This window comes from Octopus bimaculoides, chromosome 26 (assembly GCF_046866305.1).
Source record: "Octopus bimaculoides isolate indiv1 chromosome 26, ASM4686630v1, whole genome shotgun sequence".
In the NCBI taxonomy this organism is placed as follows: domain Eukaryota; kingdom Metazoa; phylum Mollusca; class Cephalopoda; order Octopoda; family Octopodidae; genus Octopus; species Octopus bimaculoides.
The window spans coordinates 3,494,925-3,512,800 of NC_142953.1; the positions used below are offsets into that span (position 1 = coordinate 3,494,925).

Below are 17,876 nucleotides of genomic sequence, written 5' to 3' on the forward strand. Positions count from 1 at the left end.
AGAGAGGGGGGGAGTTGTCCATGATGTCGAGTTAACCGAATGTACTGTTTTGTTTTCAGTACCATGGATCCACCTGGTAACAGCACAACTACAGCCCATTGCTCTAACTTCGTAATGCTTCTAATTCGGAGCTTTATAGCATCTAGAATGCACATGTTAATCGTTAATCGGTTTTTAGGTTGATTATTAATCTACATTAGGGATTGGGAAGGTTTTTTGGTCACATTGCTTATAAGAGAATATAAGGAACTCGCATAGAGAGGCGATTCAACGGTTTTCTGTTTTTCGTAAGAACACTTCTTCCTTCACTCCACTGTTTATAATATTCTACATTACTCATCTTATCCACCATGTATATCACATTAGGAAGACGTTGTGGATATGTCAGCTGCGAATCGTTCGGGTCTTTGCGTCACTGGTAACAAAGGTCATCTCCGCGAGCATCTTGGTCAAGATCTACATTCAGTACCTATAATTATCAATTATGTCCCACTTAATGGCATCATTGTTCGATAACATCACCAATTTCCGGCTTACAAAACTGGAATTCTCTTGGTCAACTACCAGAAATCTAAGATGTCTGCCTAGACTTCAACCGGCAAGAAAGCATATCGACATCGATTTTGCAGGGCTGCCAATCTGAAACAAGCGATTTGCGCCAGATGCATCCCATACCTCAACTACACTTATTAGTTTTTCGCAACTCTCGGCTTCTTCTAGTGAGAATCGCGACAGGCCATCGAGATAAGCATCGGAATCCGACGTTTCCGACACGCCAGCTCCTTCAAAAGGGTCAAGAAAATTGTTGCTGTTTTTCTTTCTTTCGATCGTTGTGTTTTCGTCGTTCTTTCTTTTCGTCTTTATTTATTTATTTTATAAATTTCGTAGGAAATGCTTTTGAGAATTCGACATCACGGAAGCATTTGGCGTTTCTTGATAAAACTCAAACTACAAGATGTAATAAAATGGAACAGAATTGTCAAGCTAATAGAGGTTGCTGCTATTAACAGAAACACAATAAAGCGAAAACACTTATTTCTTTACTAATGTTGTGACGAGTTGTATCATCACAACGGATAATTGTGGATTAATGAATTCAGAACTCGACATTACTTCAAGAGCAGAGAGTATATTGTAATTTAGTCATAAACGAAATATAAGAGTTACTTCCCTTATACGCGAAACGCCGTATCAAGAAAGATAATCCTTTAGGTAAATTATGGACGAGTTAGTTTTCTTGGCTGTCTACACGGAATCGATACAGGATTTAATATAATGGTGAAGCTCATTATTTTACGCAACTCCACGAAATTGTTATTATTTTAAGAATTAGGGAACACATAGACAGTGTTCTTCATTGGAAATATGATTATGAAAAGTCTTAAAGATAAGTTTTGTTGTTGCTATTGTTGTCATTTGTGAATTACCATATCTATTACCTCCCTTCAACCTTCTCTCTTCAATGACATTCTGCTAGAATATATAATATTTTTAAAATATCAAATTACTAAAGTTAATCGCTTCAAAAGTTTCGTTGTAGTCAAATCACTAAGCTGTTATCCCTTTGCAGCACATATAACATGTAAAGGAAAATATCGATTAATCTATGATATTACTTTATCTATCACTGTACGAAAATAACAAACTAAAATAATGAAAGCTATTTATAAGATAAAGTAGTTTGCAATTAATAAACACTGAACCATATTTTTGAACAGTTCAGCTACGGGAAAGAGAACTTTCTCCATGACTCTTGTAGAGCCTTATGAGTTAAAAGATGATGGCTAATCTTAATATATGCATATCGACGCCGGCAAGGAAAAAACATGGACGGGTCGCGGTGAACTCCAGACTTGCGTTCAGAAGTGGAAGGAATGAACAGAATGGGTCCTTATGGAATGAGGAACAATATGGGAAGACGAGAGGAGAAGAGACAGGTGTGGTGAATAGGCTTGGGTGGAATGGTATGTAATTTACTAATTTCGAGGAACCGAGACAGCTGTAGAATTGGAAGAGGTCGACTTTGCCTTTAATCCTTTCGGGGTGGATGAAATAAGTTACAGCTGAGTTCTGGGGTCAATGTAATCGACTTACCTTCTCCCCAACTTTTCTCCCCGACGGAGTGCCAGATATACTTCATTTTAGTCCTGAGAAACCATGCAGAGAGCTCGTATGTTTCGTATGAATCATTAGCGCGTCGGACAAAATGCATAGCGCCATTCTATTTCGGTTCTTTACTTTCCGATTTCAAATACCACAGGGTTTAATTTTCATGGCCGATGAAATACAGTACCAGTCACATATTGGGGATCGGTGTAATCGACTACCTCCTACCCAATTCCAGACCCAGTACCAAAATTTGAAAAATATATTACATCACCCTGCAACAAGCTTACAGAATGCCGTGTTCAACTCTATCAAAGACATTCTCCTTTTTGTCTTATTTTCTTGCTGTAGAAAACGAAGCCTCCTCTATCTTACATATTTCATTTAGATCGATGAGAGTTTGTCATAGCTAAAGATATATCGACCAGTAGAGCGTGTGAATATAACTATTTTATTGCCACCGCTCATTTTTTTAATGGCTGTTTTGGTCGAATTTCCAATCCTCTTCAACTGTCGTTTGAGAGGAAGAAAGGGTAAAGGAGGAAAAGGAGGAGGGTTGAAATGACCGAAGAGTAACCAGGTGCAGCAGATGCTACAGGTTTCGCATTTGTTCAATAATCTCGCGCCAAATATTTTATGACTGATTCCAGTTTTTATGAAGGAAGCATGTTTAAGGTCATTAAAATCTTGGTTGACCTAGCAGCAAGAGAGAGAGAGAGAGAGAGAGAGAGAGAGAGAGGGCGGTGAAATTACCGTTAGGAGTGGAATATTCAGCTGGTTTCTCAAACATATCGGATGTAAAAACGCTCCTGTCTTTCTTTTGTTTCCTTCCCGTCGACTTTATCCCGAAGAAAGACTTTGTCCGAAACGTTGGATAGTCTACTTCCACGGTAATTTTACTCTACGCTTTCAGTTGTTTGTCTTTTCTTTTCAAGTAATGTAAATACTGAGCTTGTCTTCACAGATAAGAAAGTCGAACTAAGAATGTCATTAATGTATGATAGACAAAGTAATAGTGAATTTCTATATCAAATCAAATACAAAATAAAAAAAGAATCTCATCTCTTTCTCTTTCACTTTCCCAGCCTCATCCTACCCTTCACCATTCCACACAATAACTTCGGGGTGCACAGTTGCCCCTTGAATGCTTATATGCAGAACAATGACTTGAAAGACCAGTCTAAGGGATATAACTCTGATGGACTTAAAGCAAGCTTTGGCTTGCGTCTTCCGTCTATATATTTTCATCCTTGAGATTCGTTGTTTTTTTTTCTCCTTTTCCTATTATTTTTGTAACACAAAATTCAGATACGGTGCTTCAAGACCTCTCGTAGAAAAGAGCCCAAGCTATTCTCTTCCATCCAGCCATATCTGATGACTGTTAATTTACCTTTCTTGAGACAAACTTCAATGTGCCACTAAATTGATTTGCTCCTTGCTTTTTTTTTTTTGTCCATTGTTATATTTACGATATTCAATGAAACGTGTCTTCACCCTTGTTACACAAAAGATACTGTGTCAACCAATGTACTGTCAATAAGCGACTTAAACGATAGCTTACTTTCAATATCGTTAGAAACTTCCTCTCAACCCAAACATATCAAATTAAGTCATTTTACACACAAACATGCTTGCTCGTAGGTGTCTGTTTTATAATAGTTACGTATTAAAATCAGTTAAACATTAATGGTAGAATCACTTAATACATTTAAGTAGAGTATCGCACACATTTTTACAAGGAAAACATCGATGATCGATGGTAACCCCGAAGTTCCACCTTCGCTAGACAGTCTCACGAACTTATCAACAACTATATCTCCTAATATATATATATATATATATATATATATATATATATATATATATATATATATTCGTTACATTCCCATTCTAACAAATAGGTAGCGAACAAAATAGGTCCCACCAAGACAGGAACTCGGATCGCTGGATTCAGAGTCCGGAGTGCTAACCATTACGCTGCAGACGGAGTACTTCTTACAATGCTAAAAGGGACCGTACAGTAATCAACATAGCAGGATTCACATAAACTTCCATTTCTAGGCCGTTTACTTTCGATGGTGGCCATGGTACTTGAAATATACAAGAGTTACTTAATTTTCCCCTTTTCGCATTGCAAGAAATTCTCCGTCTACACACACGCACTCACACACCTAGCTAGACTAGCTACCGCAGAAGTGGAATGGAATAAGAGGAACTGCAGTGGTGTTACACCGGTTAACAGTAGTGGTGAGAGAAACGGTGCAGTGACCCGGCTCATATTTTGGTGACGTGACGCTGAGCAGATTATTTATTCCACTTTGCTAATAAACATTTTCACTTATACGCACACAGTCATGGAACGGTAAATACTTTTACTGTCGTCAGACCGTTTCAACTGGCGGAATATACGATTGATTTAGACCTACACAGATTCGTACTAACACAAACGGAAAGAAATATGACTGTCACAAACAAAATTCGCTCATTTGTTGGGCGAATACCGACTGGTATGTTCATTAATGTTTCTTTTTTTGAATATATATGAGTGTGTAGGTTTTGTTGTTGCATCTGTTATCGATTCTGGGAGTGTGTGTATATATATATATATATATATATATATATATATTATATGGTTTGAATGATTTTATCTGCTTTTCATAATCTGAAGTAATTTACAATGTAATTTATTATACACCTCATTAGTGTGAGATCGACTTTTAAATTTCGTTTACAAAACATAATGATGGATATTGATTCTCTGTATTGTTAGTCACTAGACCAGCTAGAAATAGCAATCAAATCGCAACACTTTGTTAATTGTAGTTCTAAATGCATCATATCTGAAACACACACACATGACAGGATTGCTACGGCTAGAAGTCGTTTGATCAAATCAGGTCTGACCTGGGGTTATAGACAACAAAATAAAACTATATTATCAGTGGTAAATCTTTTATGAAAATTCCATTCACTTAACCGATGCTTTGTAGACATATTCACGTTGCTCCAATTCTTGACTGGTACGTTATTTTATCAACCCCGGAAAGATAAGAAAAAAAAATCGAAGTTAGTCTGGTCCTCGATTATAATTCCATTCGCACTTAGACTACTTTATAGAAATATTAAATTGACCTCAGAACTGACCCCAGTTTTATTTTATCGACAAACTCTCGGATAATGAAAATCGAAGTTGACCTCAGAAAGATTTTTTAAATTCATAACCTGCAGGGAATAAACGTGGTTTTGTTTGTTTGCTCATTTCTGCGGTTGACTGAAAAATAGGTTTTTGTGGGGGCAGGTGGTTTGCTGTTTGCACGAGAGAAAATTGTTGTATGTATGCTTTTCGTAACTCTCTCTCTCTCTCTCTCTCTTCACACACACACACACACACACACGCATTAAAATAGTCATTCGCCAGATCTGTTACTATAAAACGAATTGACAGTTACTACTTTGAGGTTTAAAAGATTGTCGATGTCGTTCATAAGTATTTGACGGACAAATATAAAAGGACCAGAAAAAGGATTATGTGCTACACATTTTTCATCATTACTCAAAATGTTTAGTTATTTTGTTGTTCAGCTCCGGTCATGACAATCCTGTAAAGTCTCCCTTGGTGGCACGTTTTGTTGTTGTTGTTGTCGTTCAGTCATTTAAATAAGTACCAGTTATGCACTGGGGTTGATGTAAACGACTTAATTCCTTACCCACATTTGAGGCCTTGTGCTTCCAGTAGAAAGGATTATTACTATTATTATTAATAAGGCAATGAGCTGACAGAATCGTTAGCATGTGGGACAAAATTCTCCTGTCTTTACATTCCGAGTTCAAATTCCGCCAAGGTCGACTTTGCCTTTCATCCTTTTGGGCTCAATGAAATAAGTACCAGATGAACACGGGGGGGGGGGGGGGTCAATGTAATTGACTAACCCCCTCCCCCAAAATTTTAGGCCTTATTCCTATAGTAGAAAGGATTATTATTATTGTTGAGTGAAAGAGCAGTGCATGCCATTAAAGTGACACTGAAGTAAAATATACGAAGCTCAGTATACCCATCTGATAAGGGTACACCAGGCACATGCATCACAACCATATGTGTGCGACATAGTGATCTTATATCAAGATAAACAGCGCATGAACTTGCAAGTGGGGCCCAGTTAGAATTTTCTTCAGGTCGAGTAGCCCATCCTGCTCAAATGGTCCTTGAATAATGTTTGTTTAAGGATGTTGAATGAAACACCCATGTTTCCAGAGGTGAATTATTCAAACCCCCAAAAATTCCTCTCAACACATGGCTATGATGCTCCCCCACTACTTCTTGTGATCAGAGGTGCACATATCATCAGCCACTAAGGGACATTCTCAGTTGGTTGAGGTCAAGCAAATCTGTGGTACTGAACAGAACGTTTGTTGTAGGCCATCTTTTACACCAAGACAAAACAATGTACATAACACTTCCACTCAGTTAAGATCAGAAGCCATGAGAGCCACTACCTAGTACTGCATCAGAGCATTTATTATTATTATTATTATTATTTTTATTTTTATTAATATAAGGGTAGTTGATTGGCATATTTGTTAAAGTTTTGAACAAAATGCTTTGCAGCTCTGACTCTGCATTCTGAGTTGAAATTCTACTGAGTTCAGTTTCACTTTTCATTCCTCTTGGGGTCAATGAAAATGAAATATTAGTAAAGTACTGGGGTTAATACAATCATCCCTCAAAATTGCTTAACTCAGAAGCAAAAGCCTGTGAGCATGTAGAATCATTAAAGCATCCCCAAAAATGCCTTCTAGCATTTATTTGGGCTCTTTCTGTTCTGAGTTCAAATCTCACCAAGGTCAGTTTTTGCTTTCATCCTTTTGGGGTTGATAAAATAGGTCACTGGTTTCGACTAACCCTGCCCCTCAAAATTGCTGGCCTTGTCTTGTACCTGAATTAAAAAACCTTTATTACTGATGTTGTTAATTTTCTTCCATGAAAATCATATTTATTAATCTTTCACATGTCTTTAATGCCCTTATTTTGTTTCATATGGGGGTTCTACCTACATTCTAACCAATCACAAAAGAACATAGAGAACAAATGCCTAATTTGGTGTTTTCTTAGGTGGGGGTGGGCTCCCAACCTTTTCAGTACCCAGGAATCCCAGATTATTTAATTTTCCTCACAGACTCCCAGGTTTTATTGACAAATCCACCCAATAAATTTTGAATTTGAACTCTGCTCACAAAAACTTTGACCCTCAGTATTCTTCTTTGCAACCCCTAAATTGAGAAGAACTGCCCTTAAGTATTTCTGACAATAGTTTTTGTATTTAAAAAAAAAACATGACTGACATATAATATTCGGGTTTTCACATGATAAAGGTGTCATATAACATAGGTAGATTGGGTGACAAGGTCACAAATACTTTAGAAATTTGTGTTGTACTTGTTGTGTACTTTATTTGAAATAGCAGTTAAAATCTACTTCAAAACATTCATTAATATCTTTAAAATACAAAAAAAAAAAAATAGCCACATTAGATGTACACTATTTTTAAAGAAAAAAAAATGGAAAGGGATGGCCATAACTGGAATGTCTTTGATTGTAGACCTACTGCTAGATCAGAGGTGATGACAATAGCACCAACAGCTTGCACTAACCTATCTCATTTCCTTGTCATTACTTCTACCACCCTAGTCGATATGACCTCTTCTTAAGATTACATCCACGTATGCAAATACATGTTGTTGTTGTTTAGCCCAAGGTCAGCTGTGACCAAGTAATCCTAGTTTGTTTCAGCCATGTTGATCTGGACATTTTGTATACCAGGGACTGCATTATCTAATGTGCCCCTTCTAATTTAGTACTGTGTAATGAGTGGTCATTTAGTGGGGTGAGGGGAGCTGGCTTCTATTTCTAGCAGGTCAAGTGACCACATACAGGCTCCCTCGTTGTGCTGGTTGTTCTCTGGTCAAGTGATTTAGGAAACCTATGACTTCTGGAACATTTCAACCATATTGAGGGCTGTAATATTTGTTGTGTTGTTCTGTGTTTTACCCGATGGGATGTGATTCATTACAACATTTGGCTGCTGTTTCTAGCAGCCAAGAAGTGACCACATTGAAGTTCTCAAGTTATCTCATCCCAGGTCACCATAGATTTAGCAAAACCTATAATTAAAATACCTTCCAGACATGGCTGCCCTGTCTTTCTCTATGGCTTTGAAGGACTGTATTATCTCATCAATATTTTTTTTTGAACTACAGGGTGTGATTTGAGGGTGATTTGGTTGTTATACCTTGAAGGTCAAGTAATTATAAAGAGCCCCTTTCCCCTCCTGGGGTGTTTTTTTGAAGGACTGTATTATCTCATCAATATTTTTTTTTTAAACTACAGGGTGTGATTTGGTTGTTATACCTTGAAGGTCAAGTAATTATAAAGAGCCCCTTTCCCCTCCTGGGGTGTTTTAATAACGAAAATGAATCTGGGAGTTCAGATTTTAAAATCTCCTTCAGTGAATTAGTTTTATTCCTCCTTTTGCCCTTGCAACAATAAAAGAAACTTTTCACAATTATTTTTTCTTCTCTTTATTATTATTATTATTACTATTCATTTTTGCTTCTCTAATACCTTCATTCAAGTAAAGGCACGCCCTGCTTTATACTAGTGTTTACTCATTGACTGTTCTATATTTATATAGAGCAATATCTCTCTATCTATCCTGTCTTCTCTAACACACCTACACCCACACACAGTAACACATTCTCATACACTCTTTCACACTCTCATACATTTTCATGTGCTCTCTCTCTCTCTCTCTCTCTCTCTCTCATACACTCTCTGTTTCACATAACTTTACACGCACACACTACACACTACCTCACATACACTTCCTCTCTCATTCTTTATCTGCCTCTTGTCTTTCTCTTACGCATTCCCACACACTCTGTCTGTTCTCTTTCTCTCTCTCTCTCTCTCTCATTGTCCTACTATGCTGCCCCTCTTCTTTCTATCAGCTTGGAAAACTTTTGACAGTTCTTAACTTATATTTTGTTACTATTTATGGTAACAAAACATTAAGACACCATCTGCTGGTTTGTGATGGTTATTGTTGTTTATAGCACCAGACCAGGCTTCATTCAAAACACCCTTGTAATCAAAGGCATCCCAGTTTTGAACATTTTTGTTTTTGGCCTTCTTCAGACAATATATCTAGGTCCACATTATCCATTGTTTCATTTCTGTTTCTAGCACATCTATCACCCACGTAATGGCTCCCACATTTGGCAAGTTTGTTTATGGTTATTTAAGCTGTATACAGCACAGCATTATTTTATATGGTCATTAAGGCCTACTAGCCTATATATATATATATATATATATATATATATATATATATATATATATATATGATGTGTGTGTGTGTGTGTGTGTATATATATATATATATATGGGGTGGGGGTAAAATAAATGAAACAGTAAAAAAAAAAAAATACTCATAAACAAACCATGTTAATTATTTAATTAGGGTTATATAGGTTAATACATACAAACACATACATGTGCAGAGGCATATATATGTATGTGTGTATGAATATATGTATACGCATGATCACCTCCCTCCCTTTTTCTTTTTCTTTAACAAAGTTGTGACTGTGTGATAAGCTATGTATTTCCAGGTTCAATCCTACTGTTTGGCACCTTGGGCCAGCCAAAGCCCTGTGAGTGAATTCGATAGAAACTGCCTTGACATTGCATGATAGCTGTAAACAAGTGTCACTGTCATGCAAGTTGTGTCCTTTGTTTCCAGTCTTCCATGAAAAACATGTCTGGCCATGGATAAATATTACCTTACACAGACATAGGTGAGGGTTAGCAACAGGAAGGGCATCCGGCTGTAGAAAATCTGCCTCAACCAAATTCCGTCTGACCCATGCAAGCATGGAAAAAGTGGATGTCAAAACAGTGATGAAGATGAATATGTCTGGGACTACATGATTCAGTGTACACTAGAAAGCTTTACATTGAGGAAGATTAGGCTATTAGTTCTCAGAAATTGAGCTACTATTTTGGGAATCCTGTTTGTTTTCAATGACTGTTTTTAAGCTTTATAAAGTTGTTTTGTAGATTTTTTTTTTTAAACAGCTTCCTTGTAAAAAAAAGAAGAAAAAAAAGTAGGGCAAATTTCAACTCTGCTTCCACTTGTAATGATTCTCAAATGCGTTTGTCCTTGAAGAAGTGTTTATAACAATTATTGTCTTCAATTCTTGGGCAGTAATTGCCATAGTTAGGTTTCTTCATTGAGACGTGTATGTATGCATGTGTTTGTGCATAAGTGCATGCATGTGTGTGTGTGTGTGTGCGTGTGTGTGTGTGTGTGTGCAGGAATTGGCAAACTGAATGAGACATAGTAGCTGACAGTTCCTGTTTTTTTCAATCTATTCACTGATTCTTGAATTGGAATGGTTTCATTTATCTTCAGGAAATATCGTTCTCAGATATACATGCATATCTACATACATGTATTCAAACATACATACATACATACATACATACATACATACACACAAACATGTAATACATGTATATAAACATACATATGTGCATACATACTATATATACGTATGTACATACATATATATTCAATAGGTGCTATATGTACATACATATATATGTACATATACACACCTAAAAACAAACTTGATGTAAAGTGTCTGCAATTTATGCATCATTTTCCTTAATTGGCAAATTCTTTCTGCTCCAGTAATCCAGTTTATTTCAGCTTTCAATAATATAACATTCATTTATCTATGGTATCCCAATGTCAGTAACAAAGAATGCATATTGCTTTGGGTTTTTTTTTTTTTGTATTATTATCATTATTATTATGTTCAGAACTAATATTATTGCCTCCTCCCCCCTCTTCTCTTCAACCTCAAACATCATACACCCTTGCACCCCAGTATGGACTGGGTGGGAGGGTGCTGCAATTTTCATTTCAAAAACATTGCTTTAGAAACAGATAGCAAATTCAGGTCATTCTACTTGGTTTTCTTTCTTTCTTTTTTTTTTTTTTCATAATGAGCTTCTGTTTGTAATTATATCAGACTTGAGTAACTATTTACACATGGAAACATCTTTTAGTAGAAATGCTTGCAGCATTTCCTGATTTGGGTGTTGTTAACCCTAACCCTAACCACTCATTTGTGATATATTCTTCTTTATGTTCTGTAATTGTTGATCAGTTGAGACGGTTGTTGACACCTTTCGCTTGCAATATCCGTCCTTGGAAATCTGGTGGAAATGTTCGAAACTAATTTTTCTAAAAATATATTCAAAGATTCGACCCTTCAGCATTCGGATTATTCTGTCAGATGTAAAGCTTATTTATTTAACGTTGTTTTAGATCAATCATACTTTATCTTTTAGCTTCAAAATTTCAATGATTTGATTGTTTAGTTTTCGAATGATGTTATAGGGTAGGTTATATCGAGGCTGGATCTGGCCAGTTTGAACACAGAATGGATAGAGTATTTGGGCTGGATATTGCTGGTTTAAATGCTAAAAGTTTAACTGAGTTTCTGCTTAGTTGATCTATTAGCAGCAGCAAAAGAATGATAGATGTGACATACTTCTTTGTGCATATACCCGTTGTCTTGTCCAGGGTTTGGTCATCACTCTTGTGTGATATGGTCAATTCCTGTGTAGAGCAGGGTTGAGGAGCCCTTTGTCCTTGGGTGCAGCTTTGTTCACAAGTACCATTGAAACTCATTAAGTCTGGAAAGTCCTCTAGAAGGGGGGGGGGGTACCTGAAGGGGAAATCCCTGAAATCTTTCCATCGATGATGTCTCTATAAACCTTAAAACCAAGTAATTTAGTTTGATGCAAATAATATATTCATTATGTTTATGCAATTGCTTTGCAAGATTCTTTGTGTGAAATGGTGTGATGAAACAAATATTGTTATACTTGGCAGGGATGGCCATAATTTGCCAATTAAACACATGCACTGCATTTTTGGTCTTCACTTCAGCTTTCTTCTTCTTATTATTTTAGTTTCTTTGTCAAAGCTCTTTCATCACACATCCCATGATCCCTTCCTTCCATGACTCTCTATCATGTCTCCTCTTGTTCTGCTTATTCCTTTTTGTCTATACATTCATTAATTTGCCTAATTTAACGATTGATTATTTTTCTCAACACAGATGTACCCCACAGATTCTTATGAACTTGCAATTCACCCTTGGCACTAAAAAGTTCACCATATCCCTGATCCTAGAGCCATTGGCCGATTACTGAAGGAAACCTCTAGGTGACTACATAGCTCTGTGTGGTGCTCCCTTTGTAAATTTAGCTGTGATGCCCTTTAAACAAACTGAAGAACATGTGTGGATGATTGATGGGTGAAGAGGGACCGTGAGTATGTGCGTGCGTGTGTGTGTATTGTTCTTTAATGATATTCTGAGTGGAGTTGTGTGTATGTGTTGGTACTTAAAACCTACTCACAGACAACTTGTGTGTATGGGTGTATCTGTTGTTGCCTAATGCTATTTCCATTGGAGTTGTTGCTGTGTGTTTTTGGATTGCTGGTACTTGTCATTACTACTACTACTACTACTACTACTACTACTACTACTACTACTACTTATAATAATCCTTTCTGCTATAGGCACTAGGCCTGAAATTTTGGGGGAGGGGACTAGTCAATTATATTGACCCCAGTGTTTCACTGGTACTTAATTTATCGACCCCCGAAAGGATGAAAGGTAAAGTCGGCCCCGGCGGAATTTGAACTCAGAACGTAGCAACAGACAGAATATCGCTAAGCATTTCGCCTGGTGTGTTAACGATTCTGCCAATTGAGTAACCCTGTGATGGAACAGCGTCCTGTCCTGGTGGGGAATTTATATGCCATGGAACCAGGAAACCGTCCCTTATGGGTTGGCATGACATTTCATTTCACATTGCTCTCATTCACCCAGCTAGCAGAAATGAGTAAGACGGTGAAGTCGTGACAAGCATGGAAAACTAGCAATGGATGGAGAATGTGTCGGCAAAACAAACAGAAGGCTTTGGTATGGACGGGAACATCTGGACTGGCAGGAAACATGCTTGTCTGGTGTTGGGTGTTACTAAACCATACCAACACCAAAAGCGCCATCACCACCATCACCACACCTGTGCCACCGCCACCACTACTATGTCACTACTTCCATCACACCTACTACACCAGCATAAATTATTAATTGCTCTACTAACTTAGTACCGACTTGGTACTGTACCAAAATACTGGTTTTCATTGACTTAATTAACAGTAGGAAATTGGATCGGTTCCAAGTGGTGGAGGAGAGAGCGAAAGCGAGATAATGTCTCAGAGTTTTATCTGCTTCCATTTGCTTCTTGTTCTCTCTCTCTCTCTCATAGTTGTTGCCTCATTCTATTTGCTTTGGAGATTTCTCTCAATCTCTTTTTTCTTTCAACTCTCCCTTTCCTGTCACACAAACACACACAAATATGCATATACATACTTACAAACATAAGTATATATGTATGTATACACACATAATGGGCTTTTTTTTTAACTCCTGCTTTGAAATATATATATATATTCAAAAGGAGTTTTGATAAAAATTCTATTGCTAGTTTTATTCAGTTGTTACTTTGGTGCTATTCTGAAGTCCCTCCACCCCCACCTCCATCTGTATCGACACACATCCCACTTTGAGAAACACAAGTCTAACCCATGCTAGCATGGAAAAATGGGCATAAACCAAACAAACTATAAACACCAAACTACAAATAGTGTTATGCCTCTAACAATAGTGTGTGAACTGTTCTCTTCTCACAGTTTAAATCCATTTATTTTATCCATGTTTCTTGTTTATGTTTTCTCACTTTGTTTCCATATGTAAACCTGTGTTGACAATTCAGCCGTAATCGGAATAACAAAGCTCGTTACTTGAAACAAGAATCTGTTTAATACTTACTTTTCTATTATGTGTCATGGAAGTCATGTATCGTAGTTCAGTCTATCTTTAGATTAGTTCTTTGTTTTTTTTATGCTATTACATTTATTTTATTTTCAACTTCACTCAGTCATTGAATTACAGTGACAACAGTGCAGCACATTCAAGACATTTTTATTTAGTTGTGTCACCCTCAGTTTCATTCTTAACGTTTTTCGTTACCTTATTTTTGATGTGGTTAAGAAATGTACTTCCCAACTACATTGATCTGAGTCAATCTCACTGCATGACACCTTGGGCAAGTGTATTCTTCTATAGCTTTGGGCTGACCAAAGCCTTGTGAGTGGATTTGGTAGACAGAGACTGCAAAATATGTGTGTGTTGTTTTGGTGTTGTGTGATTGTTGTAAATGAATGCCATTCATTTCCAATCTTCAAAAACATGTCTGATCCTGGGGAAATATTACCTTGCTTGAAGACAAGCTAAGGGTTATTTTGCATATTGATCAAAGGCATACAAGCCCTGACCATCTTGTCTTTATTTTTAGGGTATATTTTTAAGATGGTGATATGTGATATGAGGGAAACAGGCTGCTCTTTGAAGAGCCATATTAAAGTTCCTTTGTTTTTCTTTCCATTTTATATATTTTATGTTTGTGAATTTGTGTTGCAAGATTCCTGATGTGAAACAGTGTGTTGAAACAGATGCTGTTGCATTTCAGGATGGTCGTTTTTTTTCTTTTTTACCAAATAAATACATGCATTATATATTCATTCTTCACTCGTTTAATACTGTTCTTATTTTAATTCATATCTGGAAATCTTTCGTCACATGTCTGTGATCTCTTCAATGACACTTTCAGTCTTCTAGAAGAACAGAATGGACTAAGCAGAGCAGGAGCACACATTAGGATGGAAAGTGTTGCTGAAGAGGTCACAGATGTGTGACAAAAGATTTTCGGACAATGGACTCGAGTTAAAATAAGGACAGTAATAAACGAGAGAAGAATGAATATATTGTGTGTGTATTTATTTGGCAAAAAACAAAAGAAAAAAATGATGATCCCGAAATACAATACTTTTTTATTTTCCTTTGTGTTATTTATTGTTTTTTTTGTGTCCTTCTCTCTCACTGTTGTTGTTTTCTTGACACCTGGCTATTTCTAGCTTGGACATTCCTGTCTGTGTTAAGTAATGACTGGGTTAATAATAAATCATATCAAAATATTTCGGTTAGATTAAAACACACACACACACACACACATCCCTTCCTCTTGCCTTGTTAGTTGCCACCAGTTATTTAGAGTAGCCAGTCAGACATAAATAGTTCGCTGACTTTCTTCTGTACACTGACAACACCAAACCTACTTAATTTACCTGCCGCACTGACTAAACTGACTTATTTACTCAGATGTCAGCAAGGTAAGGCCTTATTCACACTTGTTTCTTTTTCTTGATTGAACTTAAGATTGGAGTTGGATTAAGTGTCAACTGTTCTTCTCTCTCTCTCTCTCTATCTATTTCTCAAACACTCACTCACAATAGCAACAGAGAAATTCACCAATCTTGCCATCTGGTTCACCAGTCAGTCCTCAGTCAAATCGTCCAACCCATGCTAGCATGGAAAGCGGATGTTAAACGATGATGATGATGATGATGATGATATATATACACACACACATGCACACATATACATATACACATGATGGCTTCTTTCAGTTTCCATCTACCAAATCCACTCACAAAACTTTGGTTGACCTGGGGCTGTAACAGAAAACACTTGCCCAAAGTGGCATACAGTGAGAACGAACCTGGAACCTTGTGGTAAAGAAACAAACTTCTTACTAAGCAGCTATGTCTATTCATATACATATCTATATATCTATATATCTATACGTATGATCTTGGGAGGGTCGAAGTATATATTTCTATCTATTCTCTCACTTACGTGTGTGTGTGCAGGGACTTGTATCCACATGTCTGCTATTTAGGTTGTTCAACTCCACTTATAAGCTTCAACTGTCAGCCGACCGCCTTTTTGTTTGCTTATTTTTCACCCACTTATTTCCTTGTTTTTCTCTTTTGTTTACCATTTCAGGCTGGTGCCAGGGGGAGTAATGTCTGGGTCTGTATGGAGCCTTTTAATTTCACATTTGAACAGATCAACTTCGAGCACGAACTCCAGCTTCCCCCTGATGTTGAGCAAGTTCAACAGAATTTTGATTCCTTCAATAATGTGATCCACTACGACTTAGATTTTGTCAATGATTTCACTTCTTCTCCTTCTTCTTCTGCCGTTCTACAGTCTTATGGAATTCCTGGTCAGTAAATTCTGCTTCTCTCTTCATCAACTTCTTTCTCCCACTTCCACTTATTATTTCTTCTGCCTCCTCCTTTTCTTCCTTCTTTTTTTCTTCTTCTCTTGTTCTTTATTTTTTCTTTCATCCTATCCTTTCTTCTCCTCCTCCCCCTCCCCTTCTCCTCCTCCCCTTCTTCTTCTTCCAACTTTCTTTTCTCCTCCATCTCGCCAGTCATTCATTTATTACAGTTCCTTCATAATAATAATAATAATGGTGATGATGCTCTCTATTTGCAGAGACTGTGAAGAGGAACCCAGTTGAGCAGAGGCTATGTCAGAGCAGCGAAGGTAACCCTTGTGATACTCGAGTTCACTATGTTTGGTCTGAGAAAAGGTTAAGCCCACAGGGGAACGATCATCTCGTGAATCCCTTTATCAACTTCAGTGAACTTGAATCAGACAAGCCTTCCTCCATCAACGATCCTACCACAACTGCTGATGACATATCTACCCTTATCAAGGTGAACCCCCATCTCCCGCTTTCTTTTTTTGTTTGTTTGTTGTCTATTTCATTTTGTTCTTTTACTGGTTTGAGTCATGAACTATGGCCATGCTGGGACACCACCTTCAAAAGTATTTAATGAGTTATATCAACCCCAGTACTTATATTAGTCTGATACTTATACAGATTGATAGATATAGACTGACAGATAGAGAGTCCAGTGGTGAAGGTAGTAGTCATGGCCATGTATGCCCCCAGGTAGTGGGTACAATCATTTTGCCATTTTGTCTTTGGTTGACATCTTGATCTTATCCTTTGTCTTGGTGTCCATTCTGTCACCTTGATTGTCCACCTATTGTCCCTCCGTCAGTATTTAATCATCTTAGAAAAGAACAATTTTGAAAAGTATGATGGAGTGGTCCTCGTTGGAATGACCTTAATCATAGATCCATTTATTCAGGGCTTACCTGGGATGAAACACAAGACCTTAATAATTAATATGTTCATAAATCTCATCTGTCTTGAAAGCTTTTGCATTTGTGATGGGTACTGCCCCTCCTCCTCATTTTTGTTGTTGTTGTTGTTGTTGTTGTAGGTATCAGCCATCACCAAAACTGTGAATTCTCAACTACGTAGCCGTGACAACAGACCAAAGTTTACAATCCCAAAAAGGAAGATGGCTACAACGGAAGTGTCTCCTTCAACACTGGCACATGTACCACAGCCAGCGACCACCACTGCACAACGAACGACCAATACAACTCCGTTTGAAAACAGCAATGCTTTTGAGACTGTTGCAGAAGCACTCCACTTGCAGTGGTCAGTTATTGGTAAGTGTTTCATGTCAGCCTCTCTCACTGGTTGGTTGTTTGCAGTATTTCATGAAAACATTGATCAGACTAAAGATGGAGGGGGAAATATCACATTGCTTGCAAACAAGCAATCTTTTATTCATTCAAATACTGTTAGTCATTTAGACCAAGATTCTATTGTCACTATCAACTTTCTAACAGTA

At 37.3% G+C, this 17,876-nt stretch overlaps 1 protein-coding gene across 3 annotated transcripts in view; it reads left to right on the top strand.

Moving 5' to 3' along the window:
• The window catches only part of LOC106871978 (uncharacterized), a 61,540-nt gene that overhangs the window by 25,905 nt on the left and 17,759 nt on the right, over nt 1-17,876 (top strand). Inside the window, exons 1-4 of one of the 3 annotated variants that reach the window (XM_014918769.3) lie at nt 4,347-4,613; nt 16,159-16,381; nt 16,657-16,880; nt 17,457-17,691. In XM_014918769.3, coding sequence (XP_014774255.2) covers nt 16,192-16,381; nt 16,657-16,880; nt 17,457-17,691 — 649 coding nt within the window. In that variant the 5' untranslated portion in view covers nt 4,347-4,613; nt 16,159-16,191. Of the gene's footprint in view, nt 1-4,346; nt 4,614-12,305; nt 12,408-16,158; nt 16,382-16,656; nt 16,881-17,456; nt 17,692-17,876 lie in introns of those variants that run through there. The other 2 variants (XM_089343059.1, XM_089343060.1) reach the window with 2 other exon arrangements.